The sequence below is a fragment of the Tamandua tetradactyla genome, chromosome 3 (genome assembly GCF_023851605.1).
Source record: "Tamandua tetradactyla isolate mTamTet1 chromosome 3, mTamTet1.pri, whole genome shotgun sequence".
In the NCBI taxonomy this organism is placed as follows: Eukaryota; Metazoa; Chordata; class Mammalia; order Pilosa; family Myrmecophagidae; genus Tamandua; species Tamandua tetradactyla.
The window spans coordinates 154392105-154412873 of record NC_135329.1 but is presented as its reverse complement, the minus strand read 5'-3'; the positions used below and the strand labels follow the sequence as shown (position 1 = coordinate 154412873).

The window sequence follows — 20769 nt, the reverse complement described above, 5'->3', positions numbered from 1 at the left end:
GCATAACTATCTTTTGAAAAGCTGTTCAATATATATGCTCTCTATCTTGGCTTCAGAGTCGCAAGCTCAAGTAATAGTTTAAGCCCTTCCCCCATCTGGATATCTAGTTTTCCAGGAAACTTATTCTGAAAAGAAAGGGTCTAACTATAAGCAGGCTTACAGGACAGGTTCTCTGACTAAAAGTTCTAACATGGTGGCCGGTGGTTTTGCGGAAGAAGACAAACAGGAAAAGGTGAAAGACTACTGCAAGGGAAGAGTTTTTGTTGAATTTTAATACATCGAATTTCAGGGCCAGTGAAGTAGGAGTTGTCCACGGTGCTGATGAAGACGCTTCTACGAAATGCCTAGGGCTCTAAAGCTCCCAGAACTTGCCCAGGTTTCCTTCCTCGACCCATTGCATCAGCCATTGTTCAGGGGGAGGTCCGGACGTCGTCGGTGTGTCTCCTCTCTCCACTCCCGCAGCTACACCCAGCTACCGGGAGTTTTGTTTGCTTGTTTCTTTCTGTAAAGCAAAGGTTGGCAAACACCCGGTGCTTGTCAGTTACCCGGCCCTGAGGTCCCCTTGGGACAGCAAGCTGTTCCTTGATCCGCGTGAAACAGGTGTGTGCCCTCCGAGCACTCTCCTCACCCGGGAGCAGGTGCACCCACGAACACACCTATGCACACTCACACCTACACACACACTACACCTACACACTCAATTACATAGGCACGTTCAGACGCACACTCACAGATATGATCACTCATTCGCCTGCATACAATCACACACAATCTCATGTACACGTACACTCACACTCACATTAACACACACTTAACACTCGCACACACGGCCCATCTGATGCACGAGGCCTTGGGCATTCGCGCCAATGAACCGCTCCTGCCCAAATGTCCCAAGTTCCGTAGATATTTCTCTGACGATTCTTCGTGTTGAATGGTTCAGGTAAAGCGCTTCCTTCCTGACCAGGAAGGAACCAGAGACGGAGTTCTTCCTAGGTTCTGTGAGCGTCAGGAGGGAAGCCACCCAAACCCCGGAGGGCCTGGAGGAAGTAAATAATAAATAAAAGAGGCCCGGTAGGACCGGGCTGGAGAAGCCCAGCACTAAATCACTCCCCAAATCACAGCCGCGCTGTGCTCCATCCAATAGCTCTAAGCGATTTGTGGGGGTTGGAATCAATTTTTTTTTTTTCCATTCTCGCAGGTGCAATATGAATCAATTACCTTAATTAAGATTATGCCGCAAGCCCAGGAGATTTGGGAAGGACGAGTTTTGCGCTCCGGGCGGCGGCGAAGCATTTTAATAGCATCTCTCTCGCTCAAGGCTTTCTCCAGCCTCCCGCCTGTCAGCCCCGGGCAGCTCCAGCCTCTGGCCAGAACCCGGGTGCCCAGCGACCCCTCTGGAGGCCGGGTCGTAAATCTCGAGCCGCGCCGGCGGTGTGGGTGGAAGGGAAACGTCGTCCCCTTCGGGCGCCGCGAGGACCTCCGAGCTGCGAGGCCTATGAGGGACCTGCGGCCCTCCGCCCTCACCGCGCTTGACCCCAGCGCGCTATAGTTTCGCGGGCCCCTCCGTAACCCCCTGTCACTGATCCCGCTCGGGGAATAAGTCCAGGCCTGACTGGCACCTAGGCGGGGCTGGGAGAGGACGCGGGCGCCGCGGGAGGTTGACCTCGCCGCCCAGGCCACACTTGATCCTTTCATTGAACGCAAACCTCCCTTTGCAAGAGCGAGCATCTGTTTCCCCGAGAAGCAGGTCACCGCCGGGGACGCTGGCCCCGGCCCTGCTCCTTCTCTCATCCCTGTGGAGGCGCCTCCCCCTCTCTACTCCGCCAGCCACACGCTTCCCCCTTCACCACCCCGCCACAGTCTCCCCCCTCTCCAGCCACACTCCCGTCTCCCACCCAGCCAGCCCCCCAACCCACCCAGCCACACGCCTTCTCCCGCCCCCCTTCCCGCCGGCGCTCCGGCTGCCGCTGTAACGGCCGGGACAGCCCCGACCGCGCCGCGCGCTCCGAGCGGGGACGCAGGAGGCGGCAGATTTGGGGCATTGCTCGAGGGCAGTGAGTCATGAAAGCGGCTTTTGTTGACCGCGCGTGGAGTTCGCGTGCCGCTCGGCAGCCTGCGGAGGCGGGGGGCGGGCAGCAAGGGGGGCAAGGAGGACCGCTAACGGGCAGCCGGGACAGAGCGAGAGGGAGAGAACTTAGGGAATCAGAAGGGACAAAGTGGAAACCTCTACACAAAGCCCAAAAAAAGAAGGGAAAAAGTGAAGAGAGGCGGTGCCGTGGAGGGCGGCTTCTCGGCCGAGTCCCGGGACGCCTCCGGGTGAATCCCTGCCCAATGCTTCCGCCACCTCAGTCCTCTCACTCCACTTCCTGGTACCCCTCTCCACCCCCAACAGAAAGCACCTCAATCCCAGCCGGGCCTGAGCTCCTCCCTGCGGGGCCTGGGCACCAGGCCGCGGCCTCCCGCTGGGTGCGGTAATGCGGGCGCCCGGGGTGTGCAGTCCCAGCCCAGAGTCAAGTCCACACCGCAGCGACGCAGCCCAGGAAGTTCAGTGGGTCCTACGGTGAGAAGAAATCTTAGCAGGTTTCTGGAACATCCTGGAATGGCCTTTTCCTAATGTAAACCCCAGGCCTGGGGGAAGGCCGGTAGTAGGATTAGGGGAAATTTTCTTGCCGGGAAGCGGGGCAAACGCGTCTAGTTCCGGCGCTTTGCCCACTTGAGTCTCGGCCTGGAAAACATTCGGACGTCCTTCTCGCCCAGGAACATCTGGCTTCCCCAAGAATCTCCTGTATTTCACGGGTTGACACAAACTGGGGAAATTTCCGCTTCCCGACAGAGATCGGCTGTAGGGTTGGCTATAGCAGAGGAACCTCTAGCCCCACCCCCACCCCCCGGGATTTCGGGGCCGTTGGAACTCTCCCTCCATCCCTGAAATGAGTCAGGGCACGAGTTCGGTACACCCGCAGCACGGTGGGCCAGCCTACCGGGGGTGCTGTGGGAAGAGGGCGACACTTGGCCGGATCCTTCTACAAGTGTGCTGGGACTCCCGAATCTTGGCCCGGCCTCTGCAGGCGGTTCCTTCAATGCTCCTACAGTTTTAATCCAGCACTAAATACGCAGACCGTACTGATACCAAACTCCTGGGTGAATTATTTTACCCTCCTGTGTGTGTGTGTGTGTGTGTGTATGTATGTTTGTCCGCGGACGAGTAAACCCAGGAAAGCAAAACTCCGCAGCCATACTCACTCCAGGTTTTGGGGGCCAAGTGTCTGATCGCACGATATTTTTCTTCGCTTTTCGGATTTGCTGGAGCGCGTAAGCTGCCATCGCGGTCCTTACGGATGATGCACCTGCGACCTCGTTGGGGAACTTCTCCGATCCCACCCACTCTGTTCCCAGATGTACCCTACTCAAGCCGCCCTACCCTACACTGTTTGCAAACCTGAAACGTGTTTGCGGGCTTTTAGAGCAATTGCCTTTAAAGAAGAAATTCAAGTACGATGAATTCATTGCAAGCTGCTTCTAGTGTGGGAGGAGGTTAGGGGCCAGTTAATGGAGAATTAGAGACGAAGCTGGCAGAGAAAGAGTGGACAGGGTAGAGAAAGAACCAATTTCTTCTCTCTCTCTCTCTCTTTTTAATATCATTCTGGAACATGTCTTGGTGGGAAACAGTGATTAAAGAATCACTGTTTGAGCACAAATATGGCTCCATCAGAACTGATGTTAAGCCCTGTGGTGGTCCGTTGATTCTCAAAGAGGTGGTGGTATCAATTTTTGAGGCTTCCAGCTTGCAAAAGTTGCGTAATCAGTCCTTCCGGAGTTGTGCTAATGGCTTTTCTAGAAAGACGTGAGGAAAGACCTGTTCAGCGCGAACCCATTGCATGTTCTCTTTGAAAAGGTTTGTCTGAGTCAAATACTTATTTACAGGCCCGAGAAAATTAGAACCAAGGGCGCAGAGCGGGCAGTGGCAGGGAGTTCATCTCCTCACTCATTTCACTGACCTCAAAAACCGGGGCCACTGGGGCACACCGTCGGGGAGTCAGAGAAGTCTCCAGGACTGGCTCGGTGAGGGCACCCTTCACGACGATTCAGTAGCTCTGGTTAAAAGGCAGAATCCAAGGGTCAAGGAGGCCCCTAAGTCCCACAGAAGAGAGAGCGGAGGCCGATGAAGCCAAGGCATGCGTGTGCACACTGGCTGGCTCTGGGACCAGAGCCTCCGCGGATGTTGGGAGGGGACCGAATCCGCGAGGGGGTTCCAAGGTCAGGGATACCTGAGGGTCAGGACACGCAGGGGATCAGGTATGACGGAGGGTAGTGATGGCTACAAAATTTCTATACTAGAGGGGCCTAGTGTTGGTGAACCGGTTAGGGAAAGTAGGAGACTATTCTCAAAGCTGCGTTTGCAGATGAAACCTCTTTGACACGACCTACCTGCTGCTCGGAGGGGCTGTTGGAGATTAGGAGAAGCCACCCTTGTACACAGTGAGCAAAGCTTCTGCCTAGGGAAGAAGCCTAGAGATGGTCCCCTCAGAGAGAACAGGGAGTATGACACCAAGGAGGCCAGTGCCCGGGCTAAGGGATGGAAGGGGCCGGGGCACTTCACTGCGAGCCTCAGTCTACCCGATTCTGCTCTCATTTCCGCCCCACTTCGAGCCCCAACGCGGATCCATAACTCTGATCTAACTCCAAATGTCCTCGCTTCCCGCTCCCTTCCTTCAAATCTCCCTTCCCCCTCTATCCCCCCTCCCTTCCGCCGCCTGAAAGGGTTAATCTCTCCTGCGGGTAAAAACAGGTCCGCAGAGTCTCTAACTGGCGACAGATGGGCCACTTTCTTCTGGCCACAAAGGGGCTGGAATGGAGCGCTCCGCGGCATACAAATGGGCAGGTCACGTGGTTCCCGGCTCTTGGCTGGACTAGGAAGACCATATGGCGCATGCCGGGGAGGAAGGAGGACGCGCGGAGGTAGAGGTGGGGGGTGGAAAGGAGCCCGAGCCGGAGGAGGGCGGGAGAAGAGTAAGCCGACAGGGAGGGCGGGGAGGGAGCGCGCAGCTGGGACGCGTGCGCAGACACTGGGCGCAGGGACCAGCTCCCGGCTCTTCAATCCGCCCCGCCCGCGCAGAGCATCACCGACTCTGCTATATAACCTGAGAGCCCGCGCAGCTAGGACACCAGGAATTCGCCCCACGCATACGGCTCGACATCCGGAGGCCCCAGGGTTATGAGACCGTCCCTGCTCAGGATCCACTAACAACCACAGGTAATTGCGATCCTTTCATTTTTGCTCGAGAATAAGAGCAATAATTGACGACCTAATGTATCTACATGTTCTCTCTCTGTGTGTATGTCTATGTGTATGTGTGAGTGTGCCCGTGCGTGTTGGCAGAGGCATCCCTCCCAATAACCGCAGACAACCAAGTACACACGTACTGACTTGCGGCACTCATGTGCTCCACTGCAGGCTTTCTAATTTTTTTCTTTTACGTTATTTTTTTAAGTACAGGAGCTCTTTTTTTAAAATTTAAACATATGCACCGTAACTATATGATTATTTGCTTGTGGTTATTTCAAAATCCTAAAAGCAAATAAATACTTCACTTCCTCACTTCTTCCAGTGGTGGTGGTGGGGGGAAGCTTTTGTTACCAAGATTATTTTGTGTACCTATATATTACGCACAATGAGAGTGCCACTCATTATTTTACGGAGAATGAAAGGGACATGAATATCCTGGGTATACACACCTTATAAAAATAAATCGGGTTCTGAGAAAGTTTAGTTGAGAAGAGAAAAAAGCGGAGTAAGGAAAGAGTGACCCACGCCTGCTACCTGTTACAGCTCCACAGATGGCCAAGCCCACTCCAGCCACGACTGGAGCCACAAATTCAATTGTTTCACTAAAGGCTTTTTACTTTCCTTATTAGAAGCAACAACTTGGCCATTGCCAATCGCTGACCATTCTAATTATTCAATCTTTTAAAGGGAGATTTAAGGCGAACTTTGAAAAACCGCAATAAAGAGCGGGCAGCCCTTTCAATGGGCTGTTTATTAGAGAGGAGCGGTTCGCACCTGATCCCGGCGCGTGGGAGAGCCTCTACGCCGCGCCCCCAAGCCCATGAAGCAAGCGCTTTTGTACAAGGTGGAAATTCAGCCGAGGGCTAGGGCTAGGCGGAGAGAAAAGAAAGGCAAGGGAGAGATGGAAGATCCCTGCCCACTTTATTGCCAAATGTTCCATCAGAGGGGAAATAATTTGGTGGTATAATTTTCCCCCTCCGAGCATTTGCTCTTCAATCTTCCACGGGTATAATCTTCTTAAAAATCGCTGCCAGGTCTAGTAAATTACGTAATGGCTCTTCAACTTAAGTCGCTAAATATACCGAGGAGCCAGGACAGAGATGGGAATAGAAGGTGTGATTTTCAAACTCTTCGTTTTTGTGGAGTTGTGAGTGACTTTGGACACATGCAAATTAAACACCAAGCCGCTGAAATGTGCACTCATTTTCACACGCATCATCCTGCTGGGTAATCACTATAAACACATTTAAGTTAATCACTAGGAAACATATACACATGCGTGAGTGTACACATACATATGATGTTCACCAGCCCCGCCCAGCTCCCCTCCTTACCCCCCCCCCCGCCCTCTGAGACGGGTCCTCTCGGCTGTGTACCAACGAGGCACATAAGCAACAGTATAAAACCCTGCATTTAACTTTTCTTTAGAGGGCATCCATTTTTGTGATGAGCTGGCCCTTCTCTCTCACATGCATTTGGGCAGAGTTAGAGTGGGAGCCGAAGGTATATTTAGCTTTTGAATGCAGTGTTTTGCGTGGGTTTTCTCCTTTTCTTTCTATTTCCCTTTTTTTCCCTGGATGTAGGAAACCGAAAACATGACCAAATCGTATAGCGAGCGTGGGCTGATGGGCGAGCCTCAGCTTCAGGGTCCTCCGAGCTGGACAGACGAGTGCCTCAGTTCTCAGGATGAGGAACACGAGGCGGACAAGAAGGAGGACGACCTCGAAGCCATGAACGCTGAGGAGGACTCACTGAGGAACGCGGGAGAAGAGGAGGACGAAGACGAGGACCTAGACGAGGAGGAAGAAGAGGAAGAGGAGGACGATGATCAAAAGCCCAAGAGACGCGGCCCCAAAAAGAAGAAGATGACTAAGGCGCGGCTGGAGCGGTTTAAACTGAGACGCATGAAGGCCAATGCCCGGGAGCGGAACCGCATGCACGGGCTGAACGCCGCACTGGACAACCTGCGCAAGGTGGTTCCCTGCTACTCCAAGACTCAGAAGCTGTCCAAAATAGAGACGCTGCGCTTGGCCAAGAACTACATCTGGGCTCTGTCTGAGATCCTGCGTTCCGGTAAAAGCCCGGACCTGGTCTCCTTCGTACAGACCCTCTGCAAGGGCTTATCCCAGCCCACCACCAACCTCGTTGCGGGCTGCCTGCAGCTCAACCCTCGGACTTTCCTTCCTGAGCAGAATCAGGACATGCCCCCGCACCTGCCAACGGCCAGCGCTTCCTTCCCTGTGCATCCCTACTCTTACCAGTCGCCGGGGTTGCCCAGCCCGCCCTACGGCACCATGGACAGCTCCCACGTCTTCCACGTCAAGCCACCGCCACACGCCTACAGCGCGGCGCTGGAGCCGTTCTTCGAAAGCCCCCTGACTGATTGCACCAGTCCTTCTTTTGACGGACCCCTCAGCCCGCCGCTCAGCATCAACGGCAACTTCTCTTTCAAACACGAACCGGCCGCCGAGTTTGAGAAAAATTATGCCTTTACCATGCACTATCCTGCAGCGACCCTCGCAGGGGCCCAAAGCCACGGATCAATCTTCTCAGGCGCCGCTGCCCCTCGCTGCGAGATCCCTATAGACAATATTATGTCTTTCGATAGCCATTCACATCATGAGCGAGTCATGAGCGCCCAGCTCAATGCCATCTTTCACGATTAACCCTTCGGCAGACGCACGTCAGTTTCACCATCCCGGGGAAACGAACCCACTGTGCTTACTACAATGACTGTCTTGTTTACAAAAGGCAGCCCTTTGGGTACTCCTGCTGCAAAGCGCAACAACTCCAAGCTTCGAGTGATATGATATATGTATTTATTGTCGTTACTGCCTTTGGAAAAAGACGGGATCAAAGTTCCTGTTCACCTTGTGTATTATTTTCTATAGCTCTTCTATTTTAAAGAGATAATAATACAGTAAAGTTGGGGGGAAAAAGCTGCACCACAAATTTGGTGTAGCTGTATTCAGATCGTATTAATTACCTGATCGGGATAACAAAATCACAAGCAATAATTAGGATCTATGCAATTTTTAAACTAGTAATGGGCCAATTAAAGTATATATAAATATATATTTTTCAACCAGCATTTTACTACTTGTTACCTTTCCCATGCTGGATTATTTTGTTGTGATTTTGTACAGAATTTTTAATGACTTTTTATAATGTGGATTTCCTATTTTAAAACCATGCAGCTTCATCAATTTTTATACATATCAGAAAAGTAGAATTATATCTAATTTATACAAAATAATTTAACTAATTTAAACCAGCAGAAAAAGTGCTTAGAAAGTTATTGTGTTGCCTTAGCACTTCTTTCCTCTCTAATTGTAAAACAATTGCACAATTTGAGCAATTCATTTCACTTTAAAGTCTTTTTCCTTAAAATAAAAACCAGAATCATAACTTTCAAGAGGATGGGAAAAATCAAGAGAGGTGTTCTCTATCAAAACATATCAATTCAACACATTAGTTGCACAAGCTTGTATATATATATTATAAACAAATGCCAACATACCCTTCTTTGAATCAAAAGCTGCTTGACTATCACATACAATTTGCACTGTTTATTTTTAGTCTTTTACTCCTTTGCATTCCATGATTTTACGGAGAACCTGAAGCAATTGGTGTTTCCAGAAAATATAAATGCATGATTTTATACATAGTCACACAAATGGTGGTTTGTCATATGTTCATGTAATGAATCTGAGCCTAAATCTAATCAGGTTGTTAATGTTGGAATTTATATCTATGGTAGTCAAATAGTACGGTAGCTTAAATAAATTCAAATCATTTAATTCAGAATTAGAACACTAGCTATTGCATGTAAAATGCAGTCCAGAATAAGTGCTGTTTGAGATGTGATACTGGTACCACTGGAATCGATCTGTACTGTAATCTTGTTTGTAATCCTGTATATTATGGTGTAATGCACAATTTAGAAAACACTCATTCAGTTGCAATAAAATAGCATTGAAAATCTGTGCAATTGTTGCATTTATTCTTAAATAGATTTTTTAGAGTGTAAAAATTCCTGGGAATAGTTGCTTTATTTGACTGGTTCATAAAACACTAAACACTATTCACAGAATAAAATTTAAAAAGAATTTACTTTGTAAATTCTCCATAGTCTTTTTATCTTGCTCAAGAAGTCACCAGCTCTTTGTAGATAATAAAAGCACCTAACTGCTATTTCATTATTTGGAATATAAGGTTGGAAGGGGGAAATAGCTGCAATTTTTGTTTTTCTTAGTTTTAAGTGGTTTATGTTACTTGTTTTCTTCTATTTCTTTTAAAAGGAGATTTAGTTAGTAACACACAAGGCACAAACACATACCCTAAGTTAGTCTGTCAACATATTTTAAAACTTATAAAAACTTTATTGTTTTCCTGGTGTTCTGTTACAGGTACATTTTCCTGAACTGGACAGATCTCAACTACAAACCAGTTCTGTCCCAAAGAGAAAATCATATACTTTTAGAGAATACCAGGGGGAAATGGTTTAATTAAATTAAATATTCTAAGAAGAAGTGGTATATTATAATTGTTTTATAAATCTCTTCTAATGGTCTAAATAATTTTTCCAGGAAAAAAAGTAAGGAATTATCTGACTCAAGAACAAATTATTTGTGCTATAATATATTTTAGGAAGGTGTAATTATTTCCCCTTCCCCTTTGGGGCACTATTTTGTTTCTTCATAAATTCTAACCCATTGGAAAAAAACTTATAGATGATTCTGTCCATTTCAAAGTCCAATTTAAAAAAAAACGTTTTGGCATTTCTCTTTCCCCTGGATGTATTGACTGACAGGAATGATTCCTGGGGAATAACATTTTGGCACTTGCGTCCTGGCTCTACTGTGGTGCTCTGATTACTGTCATTAGTAACTCCATTGTTCCTCCTCTGATTCGGATGCCACATTGGATGACTGTCCCCCTACCCAAGCTTGTTCCTTTAATCTCCTTCTCATTGGTGATTTAGGGGTTCCAGAAAGCTGACCTCATTTAGCAAGCTGCTCCAGAAAAATGTGAGTAATCTAATGGACGGGAACAATTAGCCATACTAATAGCGTTGCCAATGGGGCTGCATCAAGCTGTGAGAGTAGCAGTAAGGAATATTGTAACATTAAAAATGTTTGAGTGCAATTTAAAATATATCATTTTAACATGTTTTCCATCAGCCTTCATCACATGAGAGAAATACTTTTAAATTAGTCCCAACTTTATCCAAAATGCAGCAATCACATTCCAAATGAATCAGAGTTGTTATTTTGGAGCCAAGCTGTTGCTTCCCATATCTAAGATTGCTCTCGCTGTTCTTAAAGAGACATAATACTGCTATGATATTTGAACACTGCCAGTTTTGCAGCCTAGGAGGCTATGAAGTGAACATTCAGATCTGATCTGATCCATTCAGTAGCTGATGTCTATAGTTAAAAATAGACATCTTTATCCAAATTTAAAACTGTTGCTGTAGTGAAACAAGAAAAAACAGAATTACACTTCAAGAATTCCATATTTTACAACAATATGCAGGGAAATACATACTGTGGAACATTTTGTAAGGTAGAAATGAAGATCACAACTTGGTTTCAATTTTTCCCCCCATTTTGCCTATGCAACTTTGTTCTAAAATATAAGGATTCTTTCAGTCAGTCAAGGAGCAACTCACATGCCACTATCTTTTATTCAAAGGCAGGCACAGATGTTCCTTCTGCAGGGGAGGTTTTAATTTATGAAAATGATATTGTTTATGCATGAATGAACTGAATGCACTCTGCATAACACAGTACTTCCATCTGATCAGAGAAATACCACAGAACCAGTGCCAATGTCAGAAACATATTCTACAAATTTACTCACTTAAATGTTTAATGAATATTTGGAAGGCATTTTCAAACCACAAGAAACCTTTTTGATTATCTTCTTTTCTTTTATGAATTCCTACCCATAGTTAAAAGAGACTATTATAGTTATTACAATTGGCTAATGCCTATATCTAGCCAATAAGCAAAGAAAATGTTTCACTAAGTGATAAACCAATCAAAAAGAAGAAAACTGGTAATTTGGCAGCATTGGGAAAAGTATTTCTTAGAATTTTGTTATAAAAGGCTTGCTATGAATAATATTTAAGGTTCTGTACATTTCTTCATCTTGAGCAATTACTCTTATCAAATAAGATGCTTGTAGGTCTACTCAGTGTGAAATGCTCTATAGAGTTATTTTCTGGAAAAGTTTGTAGCTAAAAAAACAGCAGTCAATTTCATATTCAGAAATACAATTTGGCTAAATAGCTTACCCAGTGCATCATTCCTTTTTGTATAAGAACACTCTATAATAGATTTCATTTTTATTCCCAGTTGCATTTATACAGCATGATCTATCTACTTTTAATCTTTAAAAAAGGATAAGTGAATGCAAATTAAAATGGAAGATTATAATATTATAAGAATATTCCACTAGTTTTAGGTTCACAATATGATACAGTAAAACAACATTTGAAACAAATCTTGTATGCCAAATTACTAGTCTTTAAAAACCTCCCAATATTTTCACATTTGAAAGTCTATGTATGCTTATAAAATTAATGCATTCTTGAAAGAAGCTAGCAATTAGGAAAATGATATATGGATCATTAGCTAACAGTTTGAACCAAGCTGTTTTAGTTCTATAATTAAACAAGAGATTTAAAATGAAAATATCTATTAAACAATTAATAAAACTAGGGTTCAACACAAAGGCTGATGTTGTCCTAATAGGAATCATAAAATAGAGAAGTTGTTTCTTAAATTATAATAAATCTCTTCTCTTCTTTTTCCTTCTCTCTCAATCACCACTTATTTCCAGAAAACCATCTAAATAAAACCTTTAGTTCCAATGTCTGATAAGAATAAAAGAGCCAGTGCAACATCTTGTGGAACACCAGGACTGAGAACTCTTGTTGTTGCCATTGCAAAGAGGCGTTCTGGCGTCTGATGCAGTGATTTGTATGGTGGCATAATCACTGGCTCCTGGCCAAGCATTATGTTTTGGAGGACACTATTGTCAAGAGCCATTCAACTGGAAATCTGCACTGTATGCACTCAAAAGTTGAGATCATCTGCCTTCCTATGTCAGGAAGAATTCTGTACTGGCAATTGACTCATGGACTGCTTTCACACAAACTAACACTTGCTTCAGTGGCTCTGACGGAATTAACTGTGCAGCCAAACTAGTGGCATTAACAAGGCAACAGTCTCTGGGGACTTCTGTTTAAATTGCTGATTTAAAAAAAATACCTTAAAATGCAGAGTATTATGATAATGCTGGACTAGATCTTAATCTACATTAAATGCGGATTTGGCCATCTAAACATCATTGTGCTGTTTGTCCAGCTAATTTAGATGTAGATGGATAGTGTCAGTAACCATCTTTAGAGATGCCCAGATATGGATTGATAACAAAGGGATGAATCTGATTGTGAAATGACATCTCTAGAATAGGTTGAATCTAGCAAATATAAAATATTTGCAATAACTAGCATATGAGATAACTTGGTAACTTATTTTAACAAGAGCAACAGCTAACCCTGCTTTAGGCTTTATTGTCTTCAGAACAGACAGCCAGAAAGACTGCCTCATACATTTTACTATGTCACTGCCAAGTGCTTTTCATTCATCCAGATCTTTCATCATCAGAGTAGCCCTCTGCTTTATTTTACAGATAGGGAAGCTGCAAGAAGCTAGATGTTTGCACGTCTGGCTTATTTTCCAAATTCACATTCTAGTTCAAATATTACTTTCTCAAATAAATCTTTCCTGACCCCTATCTAAAGTAGCAACTCAACCCCACCAAATCACTATTATACTGCCCCTTCCTTTTGCCAGGGCTCTTATTACTATCTGATTTCCCCTTGCTTATATATTTGTTCAGTTTTTTAAAAATCATCTATCTCCCACAGTAGAATGGGGGCTTCGAAAGAACAAGAACCTTGTTTGTTTTGTTTGTTGCTGTTTGTCTAGTGCTTCCAAGACCCAAGAGAGCCTCAACACATATTTAACTGTTCAATAGACTCAGACCACACCCGTTTGATGCCAAAGTCCATTGTCTTAGTTACTATGCTGTAAATCAACACAGTTGAGAATGGAGAGGGCCACAAATGGGTTTAGCCCTGTGAGGGTTATAAGTACTAATCCTATAAAAAGGGAAGAAATAAAACTACTTTTGTATGATACTGTATGACAACAAACTTCCCACCCCCAACCCCCTTGAAGGATCAGTGAACTTGAGACATCAGTCATCTTTTCATTTAATTGCTATCATTTGGTTAAATATGAACTGGAATTGGAGTAGAAGCAGAGCATTATAGGGTTTTTTCAGACCATGCCATACGTTTTTTTTTTTTTTACATTTATGCAGAACTCTTGAATATATGCTATTACCTTTCTGTTCAGCAGCAGTTCCTGTTCTGTTGTTAGCATTACCCAAAATAGCCCTCAACTATCATAACTGAATATTTTGGATTACAGTAAACCAAAGATAGATTCCAATAGAATCTGACCTACAACCATTGTATACTCCAGCTATGAAGTTAAATAGCATTCAACCAATTAAAAAAAAGAATGTAGGCCACCCACGGCCTGATGAAAGTACAGAAATGAAGAATCGAACTTTCAAAGGGAATATAGTCACATGTACACAGTTAATAAGTAATTTGTCTTCTTTCAAAGCATTCATTAGAATAGAAAATGGTATGTTTAAGGGGAACATGATCCTCTATAACAATACAGCAGAATCTAAAGATAAACATAGTTATTTTTGACAACATCAGGTATTCAATTCAGCACTATCCACAAATTATTACAAGAACTGTCTATGGAACAGAAGTGCTAGTAGTATGCACGGAAGGTGACCTAATATAAAATTACCGAAAACTGAAGTATAACAGAGATACTTTAAAATAATCTTATTTAACTTATTTATAGCTAAATAAATCTTTATTTATACTATTGGTTGAGATAAATGCTGCTGAATTACTCCAAACTGTAATTTCTACTTTAAAATATTCATTGTATAAACTTAGCATATCAATAGCATTTCTTTTAGTCGTCTCTCTCAATGATGTCAGTTAAGAGATCATTACTACTTTCCGTGACGTCAGTAAAGGGGTGCTGTGCTGCTCTAGAGAACTGTTAATTCCTGATCACTGATATTACTAACAATTGTAATGTTTGTCTACTCATAGCAGGGGATTATAAATTTATAATCTGTGGTAGTTTGCATGTACATGATTATATAATGTCCACATCCAAGATACAGAGGAATAGAGAGTATTCGAAAAAGAAGCCTTGGGGTGACATTGCTTATTGTTATTCAGTTAATGGAATAATCTCTACTCCAGTCAATGAGTAAATACATGTTTGGGATAATAGTTACAACTGTTACAAACAGAATCTAAGTAGTGATATATAAATTACAGTATTTCTTTACTGAGTGAATTTCTTAGTTAATAGAGGCAAACCAGCTTATTTAGATATTTTTAAATCCCAACATGAGATTTTTGGATAAAGAAACTCTCTTTTACTGTTTCCTTGACTTTCCCTGGCATATGAAAAATGTTAAGCAAAGAGAAATTTTACTTACCAAAGTTTTAGTTTGCCTAATAAATTAGAAGTGAATTTACTTAAAATATATTGTAAAGGAAAAATATTGTGAATAATTTATAAATATGCTAAGGTCTCTAATAAATTGAAATGTTAAGTATTCATGAACATAAGTGAGTTCATTAAAATTCTTTTAAAAAGAAAAGTTCACCATTTACTTTCAATGCTACAACATATAACTTACAACATATTTTAGTGAGTATCAGGTTTGCTATTTGACCAAGGTGACAAGTTATAGCTATTTAATAAGCATCTGAACCACTTAAAATCTTAATCTTAAGCGTCTGAACCACTTAAAACCACTTAATCTTGTGAATTAACCTAAACTGACATCTAGATTCAGTAAGGTATGAATGGGCCCACCAAATAAAGTAAGCATGATTTTGTTTCAAAATCTTATCTTCAAATTAATTAAAAATGTCAAATACAATCTATTGGTAATTTTTCATGTGAAAAATGACACACTAAATTTTGGGGGCAGCAGGTACACCGGGAAAAATCTAACATCTATACCAGTTTCACAAACACTTATTAAACACGCAAGTTCAAAAAGTTTAGATTACAGAATCTCTTTTTAAAAAATTATGTGGCCAAATGAATTTAAGTGCCAAACTTCTAAAAGCCTATCTCTATTTACTTTAGGGTTATATGGGATTTGGATCAGTACCTTCCTTGGGAGCTTAAAATCTAGGGGCTAAGACTTTAACCTTAGCTCTACAAGGGCTACATCTAATTATTTGACTGTTTTGAATGTTCAAAATACCAGTTAACTCCAAATTCCTCTGAATATATTCAACTAATCAAAAGTATTGGTTTTGTGCAGACCTAGACTCTATTTTTAATTTTTTTTTTGGGGGGGGGACAGTTGGGATTTTTGCCTCTTATGTTTGCTTTCATTTTAGTTTTCTGCTCACCCTTGCTCATGGGGACATGATTAATTAATAAACCTTTATTGCTTTAAGCCAATGAATTCTTTTTAAATGACCCATCATAAGTGTGCTTCTGTCGACTGACAAATAGTAACTTATTAAAAATAAATGATATTCAAGGAGAGTTTACCAGGACTTCTGAAAAAGATAAACTTCCTTTGTTTATGTGAGTAATACCTACTGTGCTGGTTTGAAAGGAAGTATGCCCCCTAAGAAAAGCCATGTTTTAATATAAATCCCATTTCATAAAAGTAGAATAATCTCTATTCAATATTGTATGTTTGAAACTGTAATGAGATCATCTCCCTGGATGATGTGATTTAGTCAAGAATGGTTGTTAAACTGGATTAGGGGACGACATGTCTCCACCATTTGGGTGGGTCTTGATTGGTTTATTGGAGTCCTATTAAAGAGGAAATATTTTGAAGAATGAGAGATTCAGAGAGCAGAGAATGCTGCAGCACCACGAAGCGGAGAGTGCACCAGCCAGCGACCTTTGGAGATGAAGAAGGAAAATGCCTCCCGGGGAGTTTCATGATACCAGAAGCCATGAGAGAAAGCTAGCAGATGATGTCTTGCTTGCCATGTGGCCTTCCAGCCAAGAGAGAAGCCCTGACTGTGTTCGCCATGTGCCTTCTCCCTTGAGAGAGAAACCCTGAACTTCATCAGCCTTCTTGAACCAAGGTATCCTTCCCTGGATGCCTTTGATTGGACAGTTCTATAGATTTGTTTTAATTGGGACATTTTCTTGGCCTTAGAACTGTAAACCAGCAACTCATTAAATTCCCCCTTTTAAAAGCCATCCCGTTTCTGGTATATTGCCTTCTTGCAGCTAGCAAATTAGAACACCTACAGAGACACACACTTTTCTGACAAGCATGGTATGAGAATTCGTTGTTTGGAATGTGGCAGCCGTTTGACTACTTGAAGGAGAGAGCTAGAGTGGGAGGTAGGGACACTCATGAAATTGAAGATTATGCTTACATTATAGAAGACAGAGTGAAGAAAGGGAGAGGAATTGCCTCTTGCTTTATACCATTTCAGCTGCTGGATCAAGTCTCTCTAGAAGCCCCCCACCTCTGTATTTTGGTTTTATTTTTAAAAATCAGTTTGAGGTTATTTTCTAATTTTTTTTTTTTGCCACAGCACATGGAATGTTGCCCAAAACAAGAGAGGTTGTGTTTTTGTTGTTGCTTGAACATTTTTATACCCTAAGATGGAAAAACCTTGGGTATAATGAAAATGAAATTGAATAGAATGTGAGTGTGATAGAAAGAGGAAAGTAGTGGATGCAGAGAAAGGTAGACAGTCTAGAACACAGGGGAAATAATTATCTCGGACATGGGGATACTTCTTTCCAGAGACAGGAGTCAGAGTAGGGAAAGAGAATTTTGGGGTTTGGTTAAAAGAATAGTGAGAATTATTCTTAGGTGGATATTTTATTCAAAAGCAGAGGCACACGTACAAAAAAAAAAAAAGGAGACATGATCCTCTAAAAAAGAAGGATTTGAAGGAAAAAACTGCAGGTTTAGAATAGCCACTCTGAGGATAAGGAAATGAAGCTCTTCAAGACCAACCAACACTAGTATAGCAGGGTTGAAGGCCAAGCAAAGTCTTGAGATCACGACATTGTAAATTTGTAGTAGCCTCAATCCGTACATATCAGCAACAATCTTTCAATGGTCCACACTTCAGTGTGGGAATGGCAGATAGTTGCAGTTTTTTTAAAATGACATTTGGGCAAGAAAGATGAGAAGTTTAAGTGATGAACTATGAGAGGCCATGAAGTAGTTTCTCTTCAAAGATGACCTGCAATAATTCTTCAGTAACTTGGAAGAAAGGACAATTGTCTAACGAATTTGGAGATCTTGCCAAGGAGATTTTCAGGCAGAATTCAAAACTTCCAATTGGCTTCTTTTAGCCCTATAAGATAAAGTTTTACGAGAGAGAGAGGAGCAAGCGTAATTTGAAGGAAATATAGAGGGTCCAGACTAGACTCTCTAGCTGACAAAATCCTCCAAAAGTAAAAATTGGTCTCAAATCAAAGGTCAAATGCAGGGTGCTGCCAGTTATAGCCTTACAAATGCTGGTTGTATGACATAGCTTATGAGACAAAAGGGCTTTTTTTTTTACGAGCACTATAACAGAGTACCTTGACTTGCAGCCCAGTATAGAGAGGCACCAATCTTAAAAGATATGTGGGAGTGGCTTTTGTATAAGATGATATTATATTTAAGAGTGGCTATGCAAAGGAAACTCACGAGGCTTCTACAAGAGTTGTGTCTATTTAGACTAAATGAAACAGAAACTATTCTAAATTAAGAGGCCTCTGGACCTCAAATTTCTATGCATTGTAAAAAGGCTGAAAAAGCTACTTAGCTGCAATCATGGGCCATTACTTGTTGAAAAAATTATGACATATAGGGAAGAACCAAAAGCACAGAGTCTGGCGAGAAGAACTTCTAAGAATAATAAATTAGGGAACAATTCATAGAGAGCAGAACTGGGTGCTGAATAAGGAACATTTTCTTTCCCACAATCTGGGGAACTGACAACACAATTCACCTGAATTTTGGAATTGCTATGGACCAGTGGCTTTTAGGTATTTTATATTTCTCCCCCTTTTTGAATGGAATCATCAATTGAGGTGATGACTGATGATTGAGGAATCATCAATCCTCTCCCTGTCATATCATTATATGGGTGCATGTGGACGGAGAGCTTATCTTTTTTGTTTGCAAGTTCCCAGAATAAGAGGATGTATCAGTCAGATTCTCCAGAGAAATAAGACCAATAGGCTGTATGTGTGTGTGTTTTATAAAAACTCAGTTATATGTTTAAGGACTTTCAACTATTGGCTCAGACCTTGCCAGATGATCCAGGATAATCTCCTTTACTTAAAGTCTACTGATTATTGTTATTAACCACATTACAAAATACCTCCACCACAATGCCTTGCTTAGTGCTTGATTTTAAAACTCAGTATTATAGACTTGTCAAGTTGACACATAAAACTATCACAGAGGAACATACCCAAAGTGCCTCATCCAAGAGATGCTGGACTTAGCACCTGATACCATGTTGGATGAGACTTTGGCAGGTCTTAAAAAGGAATGAGTATATGGAAGGGATATTAACCATTGTATAAGAAAGTGGACTGTGGTAAAGTGTCTACAAATATGGCTGCCAACAATTCCTTTTACTCCCATATATAAGCCCTTTTGTGATGCAAGTGCTGCTCCCATTAAGTGGTAGACTCCATTTCCATTTCTCCTAAATGTGGACTGTTCTTGAGATTTATTTTGACTAATAGCAAAATGTAAAAATGATGCTGTGGCAGCTCCTGGTTTAGGATTTAAGAAGTCTGGGAGGCTCTGTTTTTTCTCTTTTGGTTCAGCCTCATTATTTACAAAAGCTCAAGTTAGACCACTGTTTGATGTGGGAACTGCTAGACACATGAATTAAGCCATTTTAGATGTTTCAGCCCCAACCGAGCTTCCTGCTGAATGTAGGTACATCCAGTTGACACCCCAAGGAGCATAAGAACTACCCAGCTAGTCCAGCCAACTCATGGAATATTAAATTAAAACTCATTACTGCTCTAAGCTCGTAAGTTCGGGGGTTGTTTGTCATGCAGCTACAGATCACTGATACAGCATGGGAAAATAATAAGACATGGAACTGTTTAGTTGCCTAATCAACAGTCATCACCCAACTCCTTCTTCTGTGCTGGTAGGTCTCAACCCCACGTACAAGCTAAAAATAAGTCCCGGACTCCCTAGAAGCTAGAGCACAAGCATATCGCCCAGTTCTGGTCAATGAGATTTGAGAGGAAATCTACCGGGAGGATTTTAGAAAATATTTTCTTCCCTGATAAGAAATGAATGCTCAGGAGGAAACTTTTTACCAAGTTAGGGAGAGGATATGATGCTTGGGAGCCCTGCAGCCACCTTGGAGCCACCAGTGGACTTCTTGTTGATACCTGAGGACAGTGATGTAGAAAGAAGGAAAGACCCTGTTTTCTCAATATCATATGGGATGAATCGACCCAAGGAACAGTCTGACTCTGGAGTTCTCTTTTTATGTAAGAAATAAAACCCTTATTTTAAAAACCACTTTTGTTTATCTTATTACTTTCAAATGATAAACAAAAATTGAGAAACTACATGCTTTTTACTTTAAAAAAAAAAGCAAGGATAGAAGGCAGATAAAAGAGGAAAGATTGTAAAAGTGTCTGTGTAAATAAACTTATGAAGCATGTAATAACATGGATGGACCTAGAGAACATTATGCTGAGTGAGTCTAGCCAAAAATTAAAGGACAAATACTGTATGGTCCCACTGATGTGAACCGACATTCGAGAATAAACTTGGAATATGTCATTGGTAACAGAGACCAACAGGACTTAGAAACAGGGTAAGATAATGGGTAATTGGAGCTGAAGGGATACAGACTGTGCAATAGGACTAGATACAAAAACTCAAAAGTGGACAGCACAATAATACCTAATTGTAAAGTAATCATGTTAAAACACTGAATGAAGCTGCATCTGAGCTATAGGTTTTTTTTTTTGTTTGTCTGTTTGTTTGTTTGTTTGTGTCTTTTTTTACTATTATTTTTTTAAATTTTTTTCTCTATATTAACATTCTATATCTTTTTCTGTTGTTTTGCTAGTTCTTTTCCTAAATCAATGCAAATGTACTAAGAAATGATGATCATGCATCTATGTGATGATGTTAAGAATTACTGATTGCATATGTAGAATGGAATGATTTCTAAATGTTGTGTTAATTTATTTTTTTCTTTAATTAATAAAAAAAAATAAAATAAATAAATAAAAAAAAAAGTGTCTGTGTAACCAAACACATAGTCACTTGGTGTGCTTCCTTAGAATGCGTATTTCAAGCAA

General features: G+C 42.3%; 2 protein-coding genes across 2 annotated transcripts; one reads left to right on the top strand and one right to left on the bottom strand.

Moving 5' to 3' along the window:
• Positions 1-325: 325 nt before the first annotated feature.
• Positions 326-1890, bottom strand: LOC143677838 (uncharacterized). Its single transcript, XM_077154364.1, has 2 exons — positions 1219-1890; positions 326-502 (listed from the first exon to the last, which is right to left on the bottom strand). Exons 1-2 carry the CDS (start codon positions 1789-1791, stop codon positions 473-475), a joined length of 603 nt encoding a protein of 200 aa, XP_077010479.1. The 5' UTR covers positions 1792-1890; the 3' UTR covers positions 326-472.
• Positions 1891-5147: 3257 nt separating this feature from the next.
• NEUROD1 (neuronal differentiation 1) lies at positions 5148-8440 on the top strand. Its single transcript, XM_077151973.1, has 2 exons — positions 5148-5254; positions 6871-8440. Exon 2 carries the CDS (start codon positions 6883-6885, stop codon positions 7951-7953), a length of 1071 nt encoding a protein of 356 aa, XP_077008088.1. The 5' UTR covers positions 5148-5254; positions 6871-6882; the 3' UTR covers positions 7954-8440.
• The last annotated feature ends 12329 nt before the right edge of the window (positions 8441-20769 follow it).